General features: G+C 49.3%; 9 protein-coding genes across 9 annotated transcripts; 4 read left to right on the forward strand and 5 right to left on the reverse strand.

The window, feature by feature from the left end:
* Positions 1-190: 190 nt before the first annotated feature.
* Positions 191-1,405, forward strand: CNBE0160 (hypothetical protein; the record flags this gene model as incomplete). Its single annotated transcript, XM_770204.1, has 3 exons — positions 191-481; positions 536-629; positions 690-1,405. The coding sequence occupies 3 exons, from the start codon at positions 191-193 to the stop codon at positions 1,403-1,405; spliced, it is 1,101 nt and encodes a 366-aa protein (XP_775297.1).
* A 48-nt stretch (positions 1,406-1,453) lies between these two features.
* Positions 1,454-2,919, reverse strand: CNBE0170 (hypothetical protein; the record flags this gene model as incomplete). The annotated part of the gene is made up of 3 exons (XM_770205.1): positions 1,454-1,846; positions 1,905-2,428; positions 2,499-2,919. The coding sequence occupies 3 exons, from the start codon at positions 2,917-2,919 to the stop codon at positions 1,454-1,456; spliced, it is 1,338 nt and encodes a 445-aa protein (XP_775298.1).
* An 860-nt stretch (positions 2,920-3,779) lies between these two features.
* Positions 3,780-5,741, reverse strand: CNBE0180 (hypothetical protein; the record flags this gene model as incomplete). The annotated part of the gene is made up of 8 exons (XM_770206.1): positions 3,780-3,999; positions 4,077-4,428; positions 4,488-4,555; positions 4,612-5,153; positions 5,200-5,214; positions 5,262-5,352; positions 5,402-5,465; positions 5,519-5,741. 8 exons carry the CDS (start codon positions 5,739-5,741, stop codon positions 3,780-3,782), a joined length of 1,575 nt encoding a protein of 524 aa, XP_775299.1.
* A 1,980-nt stretch (positions 5,742-7,721) lies between these two features.
* On the forward strand, positions 7,722-9,954 carry CNBE0190 (hypothetical protein; the record flags this gene model as incomplete). Its single annotated transcript, XM_770207.1, has 10 exons — positions 7,722-7,860; positions 7,920-7,994; positions 8,048-8,147; positions 8,214-8,462; positions 8,515-8,531; positions 8,586-8,683; positions 8,737-8,972; positions 9,031-9,447; positions 9,508-9,646; positions 9,706-9,954. 10 exons carry the CDS (start codon positions 7,722-7,724, stop codon positions 9,952-9,954), a joined length of 1,719 nt encoding a protein of 572 aa, XP_775300.1.
* A 524-nt stretch (positions 9,955-10,478) lies between these two features.
* CNBE0200 (hypothetical protein) lies at positions 10,479-11,659 on the reverse strand (the record flags this gene model as incomplete). Its single annotated transcript, XM_770208.1, has 7 exons — positions 10,479-10,691; positions 10,755-10,874; positions 10,931-11,026; positions 11,079-11,137; positions 11,190-11,278; positions 11,330-11,522; positions 11,596-11,659. 7 exons carry the CDS (start codon positions 11,657-11,659, stop codon positions 10,479-10,481), a joined length of 834 nt encoding a protein of 277 aa, XP_775301.1.
* Positions 11,660-13,333: 1,674 nt separating this feature from the next.
* Positions 13,334-15,088, reverse strand: CNBE0210 (hypothetical protein; the record flags this gene model as incomplete). Its single annotated transcript, XM_770209.1, has 4 exons — positions 13,334-13,627; positions 13,699-14,121; positions 14,178-14,792; positions 14,858-15,088. The coding sequence occupies 4 exons, from the start codon at positions 15,086-15,088 to the stop codon at positions 13,334-13,336; spliced, it is 1,563 nt and encodes a 520-aa protein (XP_775302.1).
* A 161-nt stretch (positions 15,089-15,249) lies between these two features.
* CNBE0220 (hypothetical protein) lies at positions 15,250-16,318 on the forward strand (the record flags this gene model as incomplete). Its single annotated transcript, XM_770210.1, has 4 exons — positions 15,250-15,462; positions 15,522-15,571; positions 15,648-15,759; positions 15,890-16,318. The coding sequence occupies 4 exons, from the start codon at positions 15,250-15,252 to the stop codon at positions 16,316-16,318; spliced, it is 804 nt and encodes a 267-aa protein (XP_775303.1).
* A 110-nt stretch (positions 16,319-16,428) lies between these two features.
* On the reverse strand, positions 16,429-17,678 carry CNBE0230 (hypothetical protein; the record flags this gene model as incomplete). The annotated part of the gene is made up of 3 exons (XM_770211.1): positions 16,429-16,748; positions 16,814-17,438; positions 17,553-17,678. The coding sequence occupies 3 exons, from the start codon at positions 17,676-17,678 to the stop codon at positions 16,429-16,431; spliced, it is 1,071 nt and encodes a 356-aa protein (XP_775304.1).
* Positions 17,679-18,143: 465 nt separating this feature from the next.
* On the forward strand, positions 18,144-19,743 carry CNBE0240 (hypothetical protein; the record flags this gene model as incomplete). The annotated part of the gene is made up of 3 exons (XM_770212.1): positions 18,144-19,007; positions 19,094-19,222; positions 19,306-19,743. The coding sequence occupies 3 exons, from the start codon at positions 18,144-18,146 to the stop codon at positions 19,741-19,743; spliced, it is 1,431 nt and encodes a 476-aa protein (XP_775305.1).
* Between the last annotated feature and the right edge of the window lie 391 nt (positions 19,744-20,134).

Consider the following 20,134-nt stretch of genomic DNA (forward strand, 5'->3'; position numbering starts at 1 on the left):
GAAAAAAGCCGTTCGAATTAAACGGCCTCTGGAGGTCGTTTAATTCATTTGACAATTCAAACTCGCTCTTCGTGCTTCAGAATGCATGATTTCAAGACGCGTAACGTGTTTTTTTCTCTTAGAAATCTTACACATTCCACCATTGACTTATTTTTATCTCAGACTCCGTTCATCTCAACAATCACCAATCATGCCCCCTAAAAGGCAGAACGAGAACGAGAATCAAGCGTCTGAGGCGACTCAGAAGAAGCAGCGAAACTCCAACAAGCAATGGGCGACAGATACCAACAGCGATGGTGTCTCGGCAGAGGAGCACGTTGCTGTATGGTTGTCAACCATTCCTGAGAATGGAAGGCTCCCCAACTTTCATAACTGGAAAACTGGTCATGAGAAGAAGGATTTTTGGTCGAGAAAGTGTCTACAGTACCTTACTGACAATGGCTGCGACAGTCGACGCCAGTTTCAAAGTGTTGCTCTCAAAGTAAATATGTCTTTTTCGTTTTTGGTATGCTCATGAGCGCTGATATGATGAAAGATCAATCAAATTGTCGAGAGCTTCACTAAGGCATCCCAGATAGGGACCGGGACTGGTGCTGGGGCGATGGAGATCGACGACGAGAGTCTCCTTGGTGTGTAAAAGTACTTTGGCAGGCAGCATGGGCACGTCGTGGCTAACTGAACATTAATAGCTCAACGAAAGAAGGTTTGCCCCTTCTACGAGATCCTTTTACCTGTCCTTGGCGACAGGGCCTCCGTCACTGCCCACCACGCCTCTTCGACCCTCCACGCCTCTCTCAATCGTCCCGACAGAGATCTCGCTGCCCTCGATGGTTTGATAGAGCGCCAAAGGGGCGAAATGGCTGCTGATGACTCGGAAGATGAGTTGTCAGGAGAGGATGGTGGTCTCTTTGGGGACGGTGCAGGTGAGGCTAGCGAGACCGAGTCAGAGGCAGATGCTCCAATCATTGCAGCTATCCGCAGGGAGAGCCGCTCTTCGTCTCAACCTGCACGGTCCTCATCTGTGCTGGGCTCAGTGTCTACACCAATCCGAGCCCAAACCCAGAGCCAGAGAGCATCCATAAGGTCTTCCAAGGCAAAGGCTGTCTCGGCAGATGACAAGATGGATGAGCTGGTCATGAGGCAGGAGGGCAACGACGATCGGCGGCATCAGGAGCTATTGGCCGTTCAAGAACGGAAAATCTCCGTGCAGGAGAAACATCATGCAGACATGATGAATATCGCGCAGGAGAATGTGACGATAGCACGGGAGAATGCGGCGACAGAAAAGATGAAGATGTTGGCGGAGAGTTGGAACAGGAAGATGGAGATGCTGATGAGGTCTGGGAAAAGTTGGGAGGAGGCGAAAGTTATGGTGGGGCCTGAGCCTGGAGCTCCCTCTCTATAATTATGATATGCATTCTCAGTCGTCTCTTCCTCTCCCCTGCAGATATGATCATAGAAGATCCCTGCGCTCTATTTCCTGCATTCGCTCCATCACCCTCTTTCGCGTGAGATTCGAAGCATCTCTTGCATCACGTGCCTCATCCTCCTCTTCTTCCCTGTGCCGCTCTAACACCCTCTCCATCCTTTCTTGCATCCTTTCGATGTCGATGTAATCATCAGGTTCATCAGCGTCACCATCCAGTCGATTGTACCAATCACCTGTGTCAATGAGCAGATTGTGCAATACCACACAGGCCCGGATCCAGCATGTCGCAACGCCTTCATCTCTGACATTGCGAATCTTCACGCGAAGGCTCCTAAGACTCTGCCAGCGGTTTTTGAGGATTCCGTAGGCATGCTCAATCTTGACTCGGGCACTCGAACACTTCTTATTGAACTTGGCCTGTTGTATATATGAGCATGTAGGTCTATACATGAGATATGCGGACAAATAAACTTACTTCTGGCCGATCAAGGTCGTTCTGACCTCTCCGACGCTTGAAAAGCGGTACACACCAATCCCCAGCAGGAAATGCCGAATCTGCCAAAAGATATTCACCTTGACTGATCATTTCTGAATGAACAGCTCGGCCTTGCAACATGGCTTCTCTGTTACTCTGAGCGTCGGCATTAGCCTCTTCAAAGAGAGAACAGTTCTTGAAGATACGAGCATCATGAGCAGAAGCAGGATAACCGTACTGGAAGTACCGAATCCTCTTCAAATGGTCGCAAATTCCTAGGATATTGAAGCCGTAGCGCCCTTTGTATGAAAAGAAATCGACAGCATCATGGCGAGCAGGCTTGTAAGCGAAGGGAACATGGAAGCCGTCGATAATCCCCACACATCCATCAGGAATGTCCTCCTCCTCTTCAAAGTGCCTGTCTATAGCCTTCCTCTCATTTTCATCTGGCCAGTATACGTTGTTTCGCTCCAATGACAGGATGGCCTTGATTACCCGAGTCGTCCATATGGCCGACGTGCCCTCTGATGGATAACAATCAATCTCGAAGAAACGGTTTAATGTTTCTGGATGCAGTGTGGCGTGGGCACTCACCTGACACCCCAAACTGCTCTCCTATCTCAAAAGTGCTCGCAGCACATCCGCAATGTCCCAGTCGATAGAGCGCAACTGTAAGCTGTAAAAGGGGGTTCGCCTGCTTTCTTGGACCATGAGAGACGAAAACTGGATGGTCCTTGATAAGGCAGAGAAGCTTTCGAAATTCCGTATGGTTGACGCGCAGTTTGCGGCGGAAATCCTCATCTGGTATCTCATGAATGCTTGTAATTCTGGCAACAGCATCCCTACTACGAAGCTGACCATACTTCTTCGGACGATTGAGGTAACGAGATGTCCTGAGAGCATGATACGGAATGGACAGACTGGCCTTGAGCTGCTTATGATTGAGGATAGTCGCCATTCGATAGAGCTCTCTGGCTCGTGCTGTCGCTTTATACTTAGCTGATCGTCTTGGCATATTCACTACGTTGTTCTTAGGGTGGTAAACTGCTCTTGGAGCGCTGGATGTTGAAGAGGATAGGATTCAGAACGCAACAGACGCGATTATCATGTTGCAAAGACAGACGCGTCTCTGTCGAGGTCACTCGCGTCGCGAAGCAAATTCACTAATTCCTATGGGCCTGTTCTAGACTCTCTGTCGTCATTTCCTAAGCCTCCACCCTGAAATCAGGTCTCCCTTTGCTTCCCTAACAGAAATAAAAAATAACAATGAGCTGCATTTTGTCTACCCCTAATAGCGACCAGATCGCCCCGTCAGTCTCGACGGTGGAGCTGAAGAGCGGATATTTGTTATCATGAAAGATTATCATTAGTACCGAACGATACTGTGAAATCAGCAAAAGCTCAATTTTTTGACTCAAACAGTCCGAATGAGAATCGAAAACCACTCTAAAATGGAGACTACCTATTCGAAACCTTGTAACATCTCACAATAATAGATGGGTGAAGGAGATGAGAGGGCGTAATGAGCAAGAAGTGGAAAGAAACGAATACACATATTACAATCTTGACTCTGTTATGGTGAGTCAGTCTTAATTCCTTGGAGCTGCAAGCTTCGGCCAATTATAGAAGCATCCCGTTTCCCATTTGGCATTATTTTTACCATTTGGCGAGCGGTTCGTAAGATCGGCTACCTTCACCTTCATCCTCATGGCGAAGTTACAAAGATGTGATTAGTAGGATTCGATAATTATTAATAAGAGATAAATAAAACCATTTGCATGATATCTCAATACTCAGTAATCCCCAAACAAGCTCACACAACATACCGGAACCCTGTCCCTCGTCAGTCAGTCTCTTTTCCAATATCACTTCCCTCTAAAAGGTAGAAAATAAATTACCAGGTGCCAAATCGTATTTGTCCCCCACATCGAGATAAGTCCCCCTCGGCGGCCTTCCGCCTTCCCTCTTATCACGCCTTCGGTTCTCCCATCGGAAGTATGTTGTCATGATCAACGCGATGACCAGACCAAGTGCATTGAATGCGATATTGATTGATGCTCCTTTTGTGTACTGTGGTCCTTCGGCCGTGGGGAATCTAGAATTAATTGGATATGAAAAAAGAAGTCAGCGCATTGTCTTCATAAAAAGAGAGAACAACTTGGAGCAACGTACAGGAAAGCTGAAGTCAAAGAAAGACATTGGCCGATAGTATTAATCACCCCCAAACCAGTCGCTCGTTGACTCTGATTCGCTGTCGCTCCACTGAGCCAGCTGACAAGCAGGGGGAGATTGGCATATCCCGCTGTAACGATCAAGATACAAGCAAAGTATCTCGCGGAGTAGTGGGTCGTAGCGGGTACAGAGAGAAGAACGGCCCAGCCGACAAGGCCGAGGATGAAGACTACAGCGATGGGGATCCCTCGGGTTTGACGACGATCAGAGTAAGTGGTCAGTAAGAGCATGAAGACTAAGGCGACTGCGTAAGGAGGGACGGTGAACAGCTGGGCTCGGGCATTGGAGTATCCTAAATAGATGGTGAGCTATAAATGCTAGGTACTAAGCTGAACAATGAACATGACGTACCGAAACCCTTAATGATAGTGGGTAGGAATCCGCTCACAGAACCGAGGGTTAGATTGATGCAAGCGTACCTAACTAACGTCAGATCGGTTGAACTGTTTCGATAATGCAGCGCAGAATCACTCACTCGACAGCCATAACATACACCTTCCAATCCGTCACAGCCCTCTTAACTGCCCTCCAATCGATACCCACTTCCTCGACATTATTCTCCCCATTCAGCCGCGTCAGACAGATGGTTCGTTGCTCTTCTGTGAGGTACTTGCTCGTTTCCGGCCGGGTAGGCATGAAAAAAAATACACAGACAGCCAAAATAACAGCAGGGCAACCTTCGATCAGAAAGAGGATTCTCCATTGCGGTATCGGGCTGTTGGTGATATTCGATACACCAAAAGAGATCAACCCTCCAAAAGCACCGGATACTGTCCCTGCTGCCACGAATAACCCAACACGCTTAGCGAGATCGCGCTTAGTATACCAGAACGAGAGGTACAAAACGGTCGCCTGGCCAGACATAGCTTCACCGATTCCGACGAAAAGACGGCATACGTAGAGACCAGCTTTGTTGAAGGCAGCAGCTTGGCACGTTGCCGCGATGGACCAAATGAGCGCGCCACATGCGATAGAACGGGAGGGGAGATAGTATTTGGCGAGGAGAGTGCCGGGTATCTACCATTGTCAAGGCTTGCCCCTACGCGGTAAGATAGGAACATACTGAGAAAACGATATACTGAGAAGAGCTGTTAATTGAGTTCAGGAGGAAAAGGGCCCACTTACAGTAACAAAGAAACAGGCAAGGGCGATGGAGTAGTTCGTGTCACTACCCTCTAGGACTTCCTCTTGCAGACCTTGAAGCCTCGCATTGGCGCTGCTTATAGTATGAGCGGATTGAATGTATGGATATCTGTAGCTCTCACATGTTTCCTCTATCAAGATACGCTCCGAGATAGATCAAAGTAGCAAACGGTAAGATGGCAGCGTCTACGAAACAGACGTCAGATGACAACCAACCGGTCAACAAGGTAAGGACAAACCAAGTTTCCAAAGCAGCCTTCTTTCAGCTTTCTTCAGCTCCTTTTTGTGTACCAACCCGGCATCACTATCCGCATACTTCGAGCTCCTGGCTTCGACGTCAGTACCTGCAGTGTATCCGCCTCCTTCAAATGACTGCTTGTCGGTCTCGTTGAGATCGAGTTGAGCGCCTTGCTTCTCTTCAATAATTGTTGGTTCCGGATGGAAACTCGGCTGTGGAGTCATGATTATTCCACTTTGTACTTGGGTCTGTTGATCTGCTTCCCGTGAAAAGCTGGCCTGTTAGACTCGCCGACAACGAATTGGAGTTGTTGTAATATGTGTTTCGATTACCTTTTGCTTACGGAGTGAATCCACAACGCAGGTATTGTATGGCTCGTTATTGATTGACTGTAAAAAGGGATCCATCTTGCTCGTTCTGCCGGTAATGAGTTTTACGGCGGTGGATTAACTGAAATGCCGAGTCAAAGAGCCAAAAGAACGGCTGAAAATAAATCCGGCAGCCCAGTGAAGTTACAAAGGCACGGAGCTAAAAACCGGGGCACCATTAATGGTCCAAACTTCGGACATGGCCGCTGTCTCCGATCGGGATGATCTTCTTGACAAGCATGAATGACAGCGTGAACATGTTCATTCTTTTCTGCCAATTTTCTGCTCCTGCGGTGCGCAATCAATTCGCCCATTGAATCGAGGGCAATAAGGGAGAACGAATTGATGTTGTTTGTTACTTAGGCGATTTTGTGGTCGAGGAAAAAGCGCCAAGCAGCCGAAAGTGATCAAAAGTGCGTAGTAGAAGACTGACAGCAGGCAGGCCCGGAGAGGAGAGAAGGGAGATCATGGTCTATGATCTGCACCGGCGGGGCCGGAATAACCGGTTGGAAAACGATCTAATGATGGGACAAATACGTTCTGTGTTGGAAAATGAAGTGTCGATAATTACTGATGATGATGTGCCAAGCACAGCTACGGTGTTGCAGTCTAAAGAAGTGTGCATTGTTATTTCGGAACCTGAAGAACAGAAATGAAGAAACGGGCGGATATGTTCATGTATAAAGGTCAAAGAGTGCGTCGGTACCGGTAGTCTCAGGGTATCGCTCAACGTAAGCACTTATGCCCACATAAGGCAGCTCGACAACCTGGGAAGATGGCAAGAGTAACTCTCTACATGCACATATCCGCGATTACTCCTTCTTCCTCCGGCACTATACAGTAGGGAAATAACTGATCCTCGGCGGACGGACGGCAGCCATCATCATCAGACTGTCCGCCTAAATCCACTACTACTGTCCACACAGTCAAAAGGCCTAGGCAATGAATTGCTTCCCAAGCGTTCTCTGTCCAACCAGTAAAGTAAGCTTACTTGGCTTGACGTAGCAAACAGTACGTATACCATCGACTGTATATGTTCTGGTTGACATTGAGAGATAAAACTGAGTGTCGGGGATAATGAAACGGATGAGCGGAATTTCCGAGGGAGAAAAAAGGTTCATTGCACAAGTTACCATGTGCTGATACTGCCCGTAGTAACATAAGCGGAAGTCGATGTCCTTCACTCTTCACATGATGGCTGATTGTCGGATTTATTACGTATTATGCGATCTTCTAATTAAGAAGCTCAAATCCATATGGCAGATCCCACTTTATCAGCGATAGGGTCTCCACGTGAAACCAGCCGCCGACGGATGTCCGCCAGATCACATGCCAGGCCGGACGCGACGCTGAATGAATGAACACTCGCGTTTATTACTCAATATCTGTCGGCCGCCCGCGAATGATCCGATCCGGAAAATTTCCAACGGGAGATAGTTTTTATTTACATCCGCGTGGTGCACGCGACTTGGTAAATAGTTACAAGTTCGTTGAGTAATGACTCTGCACAGTATGATTACCATCCGTTCCTCTCTAGCTTCGTCTATGCATTCAAGTGGGAGTCGACTCTAGTCACACGACTTTATCGTCCACCTAAGCCCTAGCCATACCTACAGTACAGCACCGTTACAAATGGGCGCGGTTACATATATAAAAGACTCGGAAAAAAAAATAAAAAGTGTGCCTCACCTCGCTTCGACCCGGATCTCGCTTCGCGACTACATGATAAATCCTTTTTTGCATACTCCACCAGGAGCTCCAAGACCCATTCCATCAACTCCATTTCTTTCTCATCTTCCTTTCCAGCATCAAGTATAAGCGCGCATAACAGCAAAGATGTCGATACCATACGAAACGGAGAAAGACAAGTCAATAAGTGGAGGGTCGCAAGGCGCGATGACCCCGATCAATGGCAAGAGCGGCAATGAGGTGCTTGTGACGCCTGCTTTGGGAGAGAAGGGTGGTTTTGAAGGATGTAAGTAAGACTCAAAAGACGTGCGATTATATTTTGGTCAGCTAAACAGTGGTTTGCAGCCGGTGGTAACCCAGGAGAAGGGACGGTCCACCGAACACTCAAACAGCGACACATGGCGATGATCGCCCTTGGAGGTATGTTTGTCCGCTGTTACCATTATTGAAGGGTGGCACTGACATCTCCAAAGGCGCTATAGGTACAGGTCTCTTTGTCGGATCAGGTTCTGCACTGGCTACTGGTGGACCCGTCGGTTTCTGGTTAGGATATGTCTTCATGGGCCTAATGGTGTAAGTCAAATTTCTCTCGACCTCCACCTCCAACTCCACCCGATCATGTGCTCACGTGATCTGTAGATACTCGATGATGGTAGCACTTGGAGAGATGGCATCTCTTTATCCAGTTGCGGGTGCTTTCACCCATTATGCTGCCCGATTTGTCGACCCCGCTCTCGGTTTCGCCACCGGTATCAACTATTGGTATTCATACGCCATTACGATCCCTACTGAGATCGTTGCCGCGACCATCGTTATCTCATACTGGGATGCCACCACCAATGCCGCTGTCTATATCACTGTTTGCTTCGTGTCAATTATTGCGATCAAGTGGGTGACCTTACAATGCATAATGACCATCGCAAGCTAATGCGTCAAATAGTTTCCTCGGCGCTCGAGGTGAATAATCTGCTCCGTGCAGTTTTTTGTAGAAATTTGCTAACTTGGCCTTAGCATATGGTGAAGCTGAGTTCTGGTTCAGTTCCATCAAGATCGTTACCATAGTCGGTTTAATCATCTTGGGTATCGTCCTCATGTGCGGTGGTGGGCCCGTAAGTTTCCCAACTCAATTCTTCTATTACAAAGTCTGAAGTTGAATGCACAGAACCACGACGCCATCGGATTCCGATACTGGCGCAACCCTGGTCCTTTCGCCCAAGTCACCATTGAAAACGGTGCTGGCGTTATTCCAGGTCGATGGGGTCAATTCCTTGCCTTCTGGAACGTCTTCGTACAGGCTGCTTTCTCTTTTATTGGTACTGAGATCATCGCCACGACTCTTGGTGAGGCTGAGAACCCTCGAAAGACCGTCCCTCGCGCGATCAAGCAAGTTTTCTTCCGGTATGTCTTTTATTACAGATATGGCGATCGCGCAATTTAAGCTGACACAGTTATTCAGAATCCTTTTCTTCTACGTTATGGGCACCTTTGTCATCTCTGTCCTTGTTCCTTACACCGAACCCGACCTTCTCAACGGTTCCGGTACCGCCGCTGCTTCCCCCTTCGTCATTGCTATCAATAACGCAGGCATCAAGGCCCTCCCTTCCATTGTCAATGCCGTTTTGCTCATTGCCGCTTGGTCAGCTGGTAATTCAGACCTTTATGCCGCGTCTCGTACCCTGTACGCTCTCGCGTTGGAGAGGCAGTTGCCCCGAGTCTTCAGAAGGTGCACCAAGCGAGGTCTCCCGATTTGGTGTGTTACCGTGACTGCTTTGTTCGGAGCTTTTGCATATTTGAACACTGGTGGTGAGGCAGCTGAGGAGGCCTTCAACTGGTTGTACAACTTGTCTGCAATCACTGGTATTCTTACCTGGTGGTGAGTCGAGATATCTTTGCCGGACCAAATGAACAACAGCTAATTGCCGTATTCTTTCAGGGCTATCCTCTTATCGTACCTTCGATTCTATTACGGCCTCAAGAAGCAAGGTATTAGTCGAGATGACTTCCCTTACCGTGCACCTTTACAACCCTACCTTTCTTGGCTTGGTTTCATCTTCTTCACCCTCGTCACAATCGTGAGCATTTCTCTTTTGCATCTCAAGAATTTAAACTAATCCCCCATCCCCAACTTTAGTTCAGCGGTTTCACAGTCTTCCTCAAGGGTAACTGGGATACCTCATCCTTCTTCGCCACTTACATCACCATTCCCATCTTCGTTGGCTGCTGGATTGGATGGAAGGTTGTCAAGAAGACCAAGATTGTACCCCTGGAACACATGGACTTCACAACAGGCAGGAGGGAGTTGGATGAGTTGGAGGCCCTTGACGCAGAGAGATTCAAGGCGGAGACCAAGTACCAGAAGATTATCAGTATCTTGTTCTAGGGCGGTGTGATGAAGCTCGGTAAGCTTATTTTATGAAGTAACAAATTGAGATGACGAAGCTGACTGGTCAAGTTACTCAGTGTTTATTTGGTTTGTTGTAGACCCTATTTCTTGAATTTACGCCTTTTATTGGCATATGTACGCACACATTGACGATTCCTTTCTATAATGGCATTGGTCTTCCTTTGCCTCTAGATGCGTGATTCCCATTTAGACTACCACACATGTTGTAGTGGATTAGAGATAGAAAGTACGTAGTACATGATAAATGCCATTTGGTTGCCAGATTTGCTCCCGAATTAAATAGCTGCCAACCAGAAGGAAACTGAAAGTCGTGTCTGTTTCATTTGATTTTGTGCCATCATAATATATTTGTGCTTTGACGAATTTCTATAGCCTGGGGGTAACGCAACGTTCAAATCACAGACCGATATCCATGATACACCAAAAAACAAAGTCTGATAGTGTTTTTACGCACTTTGCACTGTACAACAAGAGGCATACGAGCTCGATCTTTTCAAATCTCAAACTTCACTCCGTCCTTTTTCCTCAGAGAACTCAGCTCGCTCCAGAAATCGCTTACTACTCTTCCAAGCTGGCCATAAATCTGCCGCCAAAGTCAAAAAGTACAAGTTCAACCCATACGCAATTGCCCATTCCAAGATGGCGGCTTTAGAGGACACGTCGTCGCATTGGGAAGTGGTATGCCCATTGGTCGCAGTAGCTTTTCCATGGCACTGTGCAAACGCATTCAGCAGGGATCAGGAAAAGAATGAAAATAAATCTGGTAATGTACTTACATACATGTAAGTTGCACCAAAGGCCGTGGCGAGGATGACATCTCCAGCAACAATAGCTAGCTTGAAGTAAGTGTTTCGTTTGAGGTGCTTGCGTTCTTCGTGTCCCTTGTTGAGTTGCCACTGGCATCCCATCTCCGGATCAGCGATTATTCGACCGACATGCGTAGGATACGCACCACTTCAAGCGTTTGAAAAATGGCCGATAAGGCTACACCGATGATAAAGACAAGTGTACCGTCCCAATGGACGGTGGGGTAGTCGTAGCAGTTCCACTGCACGCCATGTGTCAACAAGGTGCTTTTGGATTGAGACGAGATTGCTTACTTTTGCCAGGACGAAGAGTCCAGCACAACCCACAAAGCAGAAGAATATGGTGAGGTAACCTACGCTTGTCTGTAAGCCTTCTCTCCATCGTCATTGATAGATTAAACTCACCGTAGATTTTCTCTTTCCTTCCTATATTTTCCGGCAATCTTCCTTTCCATCTCAACCACCGAATGACACATACCGATGAAAAGTACAGTCTACATTCACATCAGCTGTCGATACTTTCGTTAAGCGGCCTAAACACCCACATGATGACTATCACACATATCCCCAAGAACAGTCCTTCATTCGCGCCACCTATATCACTTATGAACGCTATGCTTGCCACTTCCGAGTCGTAACGAGGTTTCCCGGCATCGACCCATAACACCATGAGCGCCGTGAGACCACCGAACCAGACAGTGGTGGCTAGAATGGGGAGGAGGATGTAAGGCGAGTGGCCTATGAAGCGTGTCAGTGTTTGTCTAGCAAGTGTAGGAAGGACCAAGGAACGGTGAAGGAAATGATAACGGACGTAAGCGGACGAAAAGGGTTAGGCGAGGTTCCACCTCCTGGAAAGCTAGCTGTTCTTTGTCCATGTTTGATCAACTTGGGAAGTAGGCCTTTCCGCTCTGTTGCTGGTTCTGGTTGGCTGACTAACGTTCTTTGAATCTCAAAGATCTTTTTCCTGCTTTTCTATCTGTCCGTTCAAGTGTAGGGTAGGCATTCTTACACGAAAATCATGTGCTCAGAATACAACAAACAAGCACACCTATATCCGGATCTTTGCCGTTATTTTCCATTTCACACTCATGTAATACCGAGACGAGCCAATCCCTTGATAATCGATAAACACGACTGTTCAAGAAAGATCCTCCTTTGGGTGTTAGCGCTTAACCCCCGGGAACAGCCCATCCTTTCACACCGATTCTCCTGTTCTTTGAACCTTTTATCACACAGGGAATGCCCAGGACAGAGCGTGTTTATGGTTGTTATTTCTGTGGAATCGGGTGATATTGCATAAAATCTTAAACCGCAAACATAGTGATATGGTCATGACGGTGAGAAAGAAGGTCGGAATGAGAAGAGAGGGTCATGTTTGGACACTTGGTAGCGCTAGCCTGATTATAGGCCCCATTTATTATGTGACATATCAATCTTTTCAAAAATCAATCGCACGACGACAGCCAGCATGACGAGATCCTCGCCTGTCTTTGAATAAACGGTGGTGGAAGTCAGCAAACGTTATGATTTTATCCTCCTTCATCATTTGGCCCTTCCAATCAATCCGTTCTCTTCTGCCAAAAATCCAAACACCTTCAAGTTGGCCCAAGGGAGGATTTTTGCTGTACACTCGCTACAGTAATTCGGACGACAAGAAGAACTTTTTTTTTCTTCCCTTTGACCTCTTTCTTTTATCTTTAGGGAAAGGCCAGGCCCTACCCTCAATATTGTCTAGCAAATGCCAATCCCAAACCTTTCATATAACCTGGGGCAGCGCATGACCCGTCCACATTTTCTCATCTTTCAAACACGCATTCATTACCACCACTCAATAAGATGAGCGCATTCCCAGCAATCCACCAAGCCCATAGTAGGTTCTCAACAGCCCGATAAAGACTGGATCGTGGAGCAATGTAGATCGCTCGACCGAACAATTGCAGTGGAACATCCAGAGTGGACCGCCGAGGAAAGGAAGTCTATCGTTGAGCAATCTATGAAAGATACCGTCAAGCTCACGAACTAAGTTTTCACAGAGTTGAGCGCGAAACACCCTGATTGGTCGGAGGAGCAGCTCCAAGCTGGCGTAGAAGAAGAGACTATTGCTCGTACGGCTTCTCGTCTCATTAGTGCCGCCACTCGGAGCTGGGCCAGCGAACAAGGTAATAGTGCCAGCCAGCGCTAAGAGTTTATCTGTCGCCATTATCGCGGGGTTTATGATTACTTATCGAGATATTAAATTTGCTTTATGATACATGGATGCGTATAAGACGATTTGTTGCTTTACCTTTGGAATTGTGACCCATAGACAGAGCATTTAGTCCTAGCCTTCAGGGTTAAGACTTTGTCCATGGACCATGTTGAGCCTTCATCAATTGTTATGTCAGTCAGCCAGTCAATCAGTCGGTTAACACGAGCAAGCCGGCTAACCGTATATGAGTATGATCCATTCCACTGTGATGGACCTATAGGTACAACTTTTTCCGCTCCTCGCTCCCTCGCTCCCCCGCTTCCCTCTTCGCATTTCGCTTTTCCTCATCGTTCATACACTCTTAAACTACAGGCGTATCGACCTCCATCTTCTCGTCCTCCACCTCCCCGCCCTGCCCAGCCTCTCTAAGCTGCCTTTCACCATCAACTCCAATCCTTTCATTCTCACTGACGTCTGAAGAACCAGCTCTCATCAATTCCTCCTCCCTCATCCTCACCATCTCGCTAGCCGTCCATCCCTTTTTACTCAGCCCTGCTGCAATGTTGGGTCCAAACATTTCTGTGACTTGTTCGACGTTGAGGGATGGGGTTGGAGTGTTGCTTGGTTTCGGGGGGATTATTTGGGCGAGGGCTTTCTGTTGGAGAGGGATCAGTGGGGTTGGGGAGACTAAGGAATAGGGGAAATGAACAAGGCGATGCGACTCACGATAGTAGCTCGTACAAGCGGATTCTTCCTTTTCCCAGCTTCACTATAAAGCCTCCCGGCCAACTCATCGATCCTCTTCACTCCCTCCCCTTTTTCCCCCCATATCCCTACTCTGACCGCTTGTGGTCCCAACCCGCCCAGACCCAAGATCGCACCTTCATACCTCCCCGTCGGGGGGTTCGCCGCGCCCAAAGGCGAGGGGAATGGCGGGGAATGAAGGGCTTTCGTGAGGGTTGACACAAGTCGGGGGATGAGGCCGGGGTAAGAGGGCGAGTAGGTGGAAGCGATTTTGGAGAGGACGTCGGATGCGCGGGAACGGATTTCGGTAGGGGATGGTTGGGAGGAGGAGGCGGGCTGAGGTGGGTGGGGCCCGAGAGGGACGGTGAGGATGATAGAGAGGAGGGGAGGGAGGAGCTGATGCATCTATATTTTCCCTTTTGGTTAGAACATGTATCTTGATAAGGAAAAATAGGACTGACGTATGGTTCGATGAACAAACCCTCGTTCGCCAATAGCGCCCCGACAGCATCTACCAGATGCCCAATACTCGCTGTCGGCGCCATCAAACACTTTTGTATACTCTCACATAACCATTTCACCACGTACACCAACATCCCTGCGACGGCCACATCGTTGCGCAAAGACGCGAGCGCTGCCAGACGGTGCCGTTCCGGCTCGCTCTCTGGTAATGTCGCGGTGGGGGGGACGAGGGCGGTAGTGAGGCGGGTAAAGTATAGTTGAAGTTCTTGAGGAAGGTGGGCCCGGGCAGAGGGTTTCAGCGTCGTGCTCGCTGGTGCGGGAGCGCCTTTCACTCGCTGCGCTCCTCCTCCTGCTCCTGCATGTATCGAAGAAGGTGCAGGGTTTTCGGGTACGGCGGGCTGCACGCCTTCGACAGCCAACCAGTGAGCTTTCCACTTTACACCTGCTGAGCTTGCGATACCCGCCGGCAGGGGTTCTTTCAGGTATGACGCAAAGTCGATCTCGTCGTCTGTGGTGGTGTATATTGTCTGTGGAGGCATGTTTGCTGCGGGAGGGGGTAAGTTGAGGGGATGGAACGACGGGAGTGCCAGTGGACGAGGCGGGATGAGGATCGGCTAGAGTCATACATTATCAGTCAGCCCACAGTACATAACGAAGAAAAACTAAGAGAAGCACACACCTCGACGTTGAGAGCTTCCAAAGCATGCTCTACATCTTCAGGCATCAACGTCGACCTCTTGGCATGGACCATGAACTTTTTCGCTTCCTGGAGTATGAGATGGAGTCTGTACTCGACGTCGCCTGCGAGGAGTGTCGCAGCACCGGGTCCAAGGGGGTCGAGCGGGAGCGACTGTGCGACTTCCTGGATGGATTCCGAGGGGTATATGCCCATCATCTGCGGTGCTGGCATGGTGGGTGGTGAAAAGGAGTGGATGGATGGTGTGGACGGGAGTTGAGATGGGGACGAGAGATGGGGAGATGAGGATTCAAGACGCGATTTTTGGTTTTGTTGTTGTTGTTGACTCTTCTTTTTTTTTCCACCATCCACATATTTCCACCAAATCGCTACCAATGCCGCCGTGGAACGCCCCCCGCACAAAGGTGCAAATAAAACTCTCCATCCAGCGTCTCCGCACAGTCCAGCAGAAAAAATCAGCTCTCGCCAAATCATCCCGCCGTGAGATCGCAGACCTCCTCGCCAAGGGGCGCGTGGAGACCTGTCGCCTGCGAGTGGAAGGCCTGATACAGGATGACATCTATGTCGAGCTGCTAGAGCTCTTGGAGGTGCGTCTCTGTGTCCCGTCCAGTGGAATCGGATGGGCTAACGCGGGTCTACTACCAAGTTATATCTCGAGATGTTGCAAGCCCGGTTCAACATCCTCGAAGCATCGCCGTACGTCTTTCTCTCGCACACCTTGGTCAAAGGAAAGCCCAAGCCCTAAAGACAACTAACTCGTACTCGGCACCAGAGCGACAGAGCCGGATCCAAGTATATCCGACGCCGTATGCTCCATCGTATACGCTGCACCACGTACAGAACTTAAAGAACTGCAAGTCTTGCGGGAAATCCTCATGCACAGGGTAAGCCTACTCGTCTCTTGACCGTCCGGCGTGTATAGTCGTCGAATGGCGCTTTCACTGCAACACCCGCGCTGACATAACACATTTTCACCATTACATCACTGATTTAAAAACCCAAAAAAACACATAGTTTGGGAGAACATTCGCCCTCAGCCTGCTCCCTACCGAACCACCCCCATCTACAGTCCCCGCCAGAGTCGCACACAAGCTCAAACTGTTCACGCCAGGGGAAGAGTTGGTGGATGCTTATTTATGGGAGATTGGAAAGTCTTACAAGGTTGATTGGGTGCCGGAGAGGTTGGGTGGGGGTGTGAGTGGGGGCGAAGATGAGGGTGGGGAGGACGGGGGCGGGACTGGGGTCGGGGTCAAGGGAGAGGGGAAGGAAGATGAGGAGGATGAAAATGACGAGGACGGGGATAGCGATGGTGGAGATGTGGAAAGCAGAGAAAAGGAAAAGGAATCTCAAGGATCACCGAAAAAAGTGGAAATTCCCAGAGAAACAAAGCTGACAGAAGAAGAAGAACTTGCTCAACGATTCGAACGTCTAAAGAATTTATAGTTTTGTCATTAAAAGTAAAATCTCTTGTCACAGTGCGGTTCTTATGCAGGACAAAACGGCGTACTCGTTGTACTCATCTCATTCTTCCGTTACTTTTCCCTCCTTACTTCCTACTCCTCACCTGATAACTCTTCCCTCTCCACCTCCCTCCCATCCTCCCACACAACCCACCTCTTCCCCTCTTTCCTCCTTACCGCTCTTCTCCAAAACTCTTTCCCCACTCCTGCCCCCTCTCCATTCTCCCCGCCCTTGGAACCAGGGGTAAGCACCACCCCATTCGCACTGACATACACCGGGATCCCAGCGGCGACAAGCTTGGACAGGTCGAGGTAAATGTACAGTGTGGAGTTGGGCCGAGGGGTGATGGGGCCCGAGAAGCCAGGGGCGAGGTGGATATGCTGGCGGGTCATCTTTTGGAGACCTTGTTCTTCTGTTTGGTTGGTATCCATTAGCATCTCGGTCGATATATATATAAAAGACGGAGAAGAAACCTACTCAACGTATCCCACAACTCCCATCTCGTGCCATGGACCATCAAGCCTACCTTTCTTTTCCCTTCTTCATCATCTTTCACTTGTTCGAGATGTGCAGTCGACTCGAGCTGGATAGAGTGGCCTTGCGTTGCGCGAATAAAGTATTCGCCCTTGGGGTTGTCACTATTGGCGCTGGCGCTGGCTTTGGCGTTGGCGTCAGAATCGGAGGCAGAGGTGTGTGGGTCGGGAAGGGAAATGAGAGGGAGTTCTGGAGGGTCCACTGACGTTGAACTCTGGGCTGGGGCAGGCGCGGTGGAGTTTATAGACAAAGAAGACGATGGTGCGGTAAGGTTCGTGGAAGCAAGGGAAGACGCGATAATGTCTATCGTCGCTGCATCGGGCTCCTTCCCCTTCTCTTGCCCCTCTCCTGTCCCAGAAGCAGCAACAGCAGCAGAAGCAGCAGCGGCCGCCGCCGTCTCACGATCCCTCTGCAACTGCTTTTTCGTCTTCCCCTGCGTAGGCTTCTTCTTCGGTCTAGGCGGCGAGGGATCATACCCCCAAAATAGCTCGAATCGCTTTTTAGCGTTTGTCTGCACGAGGTGGAGGATGGTGGGTTCGTCCACGCCTTTAAGTTTTGGTCTTGCCAGCTACAAGTAGTTTAGGGGACAGATAATGATATAAAAAAGAACATAAAGATCAAAGAAACACAACTTCAGCACCCTAATTGACGGATAGAGTGAAAGAGGAAAAGAGAGACGCACGACATCGGCAAGCTTGATAAACCCATCGGAACGGATATAGAGACCCTCCTTCTCAGCGCCGTGGCGGAGGATGTACGCCAATGTCTTGCTGTTTCTCACATCTGGGTCTTCGGGCGGGCGGGGCATGTCTGAGTAATGTCGATGGGTGGTGAGACGGGACAATATCCCGACTTTTTCAGAGGTCAATGGCAAATATGCTGGAACCAAAATGATGTCGTCATCATTTACGACAGAGACTTCGCTGAACCAGACTGTCCCGATCTCTGCGCGTTACAATGACGGCCCGGGTGGCGTCTTCCGTGGGCTTCCGCACGTTTTATTTCTCATTCCCACCCACTTTTTCTATACCCACTGCCAAAAAGGAGAGATCCACGACCGCCACAGCGAGCGAGTACTGCAGCGGCTACGAGCAGAGGACCAAACGACCTCGACAAGTTTGGATCCTGGATACGAGCACGGAGAATTGCACATTCCCATAATACACCTCCAGGACTCGTGCACTGTCCCGGCGAACTGCGAAAGGCAGATTAGATCGCCACATTACCCATATATACAAGACATTTCAGGAAGGACAAGTAATCATTCGTTCGGATGACCCGTCCCCACGCTCACTCCACTTCCGCTTCCCAACCATATCATCCCAAACCACCTCGTCTCCTCCGTCGATCTCCTTCCGAACCAGTCCATGTCAATGATTCTCTCGCAAGCTTGAACGGTGTGAATGGAGAAAACAGGGCATCGGCATCCCCCTCACAGCAGATCTACGTCCTAACCGCCGACGGTTCACGCCTCTTCCTCCTCGATCCTACAAGACCGAACGAGGAAGAACCTCCACCATACGCATCTTTCCCTATACAACATATCCCTGGTAACGATGACGACGCCGACGCCGGTGCAGATGTTGAAGAAGATGGAGGTGTTGGAGGTGGTGGTGATATGCTTGCACCGACATCGAGCAGACTTCTCATCCCTGGGTATACTTCCATTTTCGCTGAGCCCTCGGGCCGACATCGCGCACGGACGCTCTCCGCGTTATCGGCAGAACGCTCAAGACCACGTACGAGCACGACCACCTCTCGGCCTGATAATCGGCGTGCGCGCTCTGCACTCTTGACAGAAACGGCGAATCCTGAACCGCCGCATGGTCACGGTGCGTATCTGTCAGCGGTGGGTCCGGCGGATGAAAGGACTCCGCTTTTGGCTGTTGCTGCGCGCGGGGGTATTGGCGATAGGGTGTCGGACGCGGATGATGATGCTGAAGGAGAAGGAGATGGTTCCCTGAGGAGGAAAAGTCGGATGAGGAGAGGGTGGTGGAGAGGTGTGTGGTGCGGAGAGCTTGAGGAAGGGGAGCAAGTTGGTACTTGGTCGGATGGATGGAAACGGTTTTGGAGACCTGTAGGGAAAGGGGATTATTGGGCGAGTGCCTTCCATTTGATATTCTTGAATTTTCCTCTTGTAAGTCTTCAAGTTGAAAAAAAAAGTCTCTGGGCTGTAAACTCGATCTTGACTGACGCATGCCCTTATCCGCTTTATTATAATAGGCATTGCTCGTATGGCCGCCTCTTGTCGTCGGTACACTTGCAGGCACAGCATTACTCATCACCCTGCCTATCGGCGCTGTTGTTTGGTGGATAACCCTGTTCATCGCCCGATCGGCTGCTCGTCTCGAAGTACGTCGCCTATGCTCTCATATCATAACACAAGACTTTGATGCTGATGTGATGCGGTACGGTGTCGATTTTGATCGCTACAGACCATAATGCAAACATATTACCACCCCTTACTACCCTCCAAACTACCTCCTTATCACCCCATCTTCCACCTCCCCCTCGCTCCTTCACCTCTCCCGACCCCTCTTCCTTCCCCGACTTCTGCCCCGCCCTCCCCTTCCCACCACTCCACCGACTCCATCCATTCTCTCCGCGACGAAGAAAACCTCACCGCTACCCCTACCCAGCAATGGGATAAACGATTCACAAAATGCTCATATGCCATGTTCCTCGACCACTACTCCTACTCCTCCCTCTCTTACTTTCTCCTCATCAAACCCGTCATCACCCTCTTTTCAACGATCTTGATTGTGGTGGTGCTGGTGCTAGGCGGTGTGAGTGTGGTGGGGTTGCCGGTGGCGTTGAGGGCGATTAAGAGGTGGGGGAGGTGGCAGGCGGAAGTGGCGGTGGAGAATTTGTAAGCGGATTAAGGGGATCTTTTTTGAATGGATAGGGGGATGGGGATATCGGGTCTTTTCATTTAAACTCCCACTTTTTTTCTCAACATTGTTTGAGGGATTTATACTCTTTTTGGCGTATCGTATCCTTGGACTGTTTTCTGCTTGTCACAGCGTCTGTCCATTGTCCTATTGGGATCTGAAGGATCTGTTCCCTTTGGTTGTATTTGTCCATGTATTTATGGTTTTTGGGCCTTTACCTATCTACACTCATACAAGAAAGCATGCTTCATGCTTCAATGCTTCGTGCCCGTTGATAGACAACTAGCAGTTGTATACATCGTCACGGCTAGTGCGAAAGAATTGTGCCTTTCGCGTGTATTTCTCTTGGTTTTACCGCCCTATCGGATTTGGC

This window comes from Cryptococcus neoformans, chromosome 5, assembly GCF_000149385.1.
Source record: "Cryptococcus neoformans var. neoformans B-3501A chromosome 5, whole genome shotgun sequence".
In the NCBI taxonomy this organism is placed as follows: domain Eukaryota; kingdom Fungi; phylum Basidiomycota; class Tremellomycetes; order Tremellales; family Cryptococcaceae; genus Cryptococcus; species Cryptococcus deneoformans.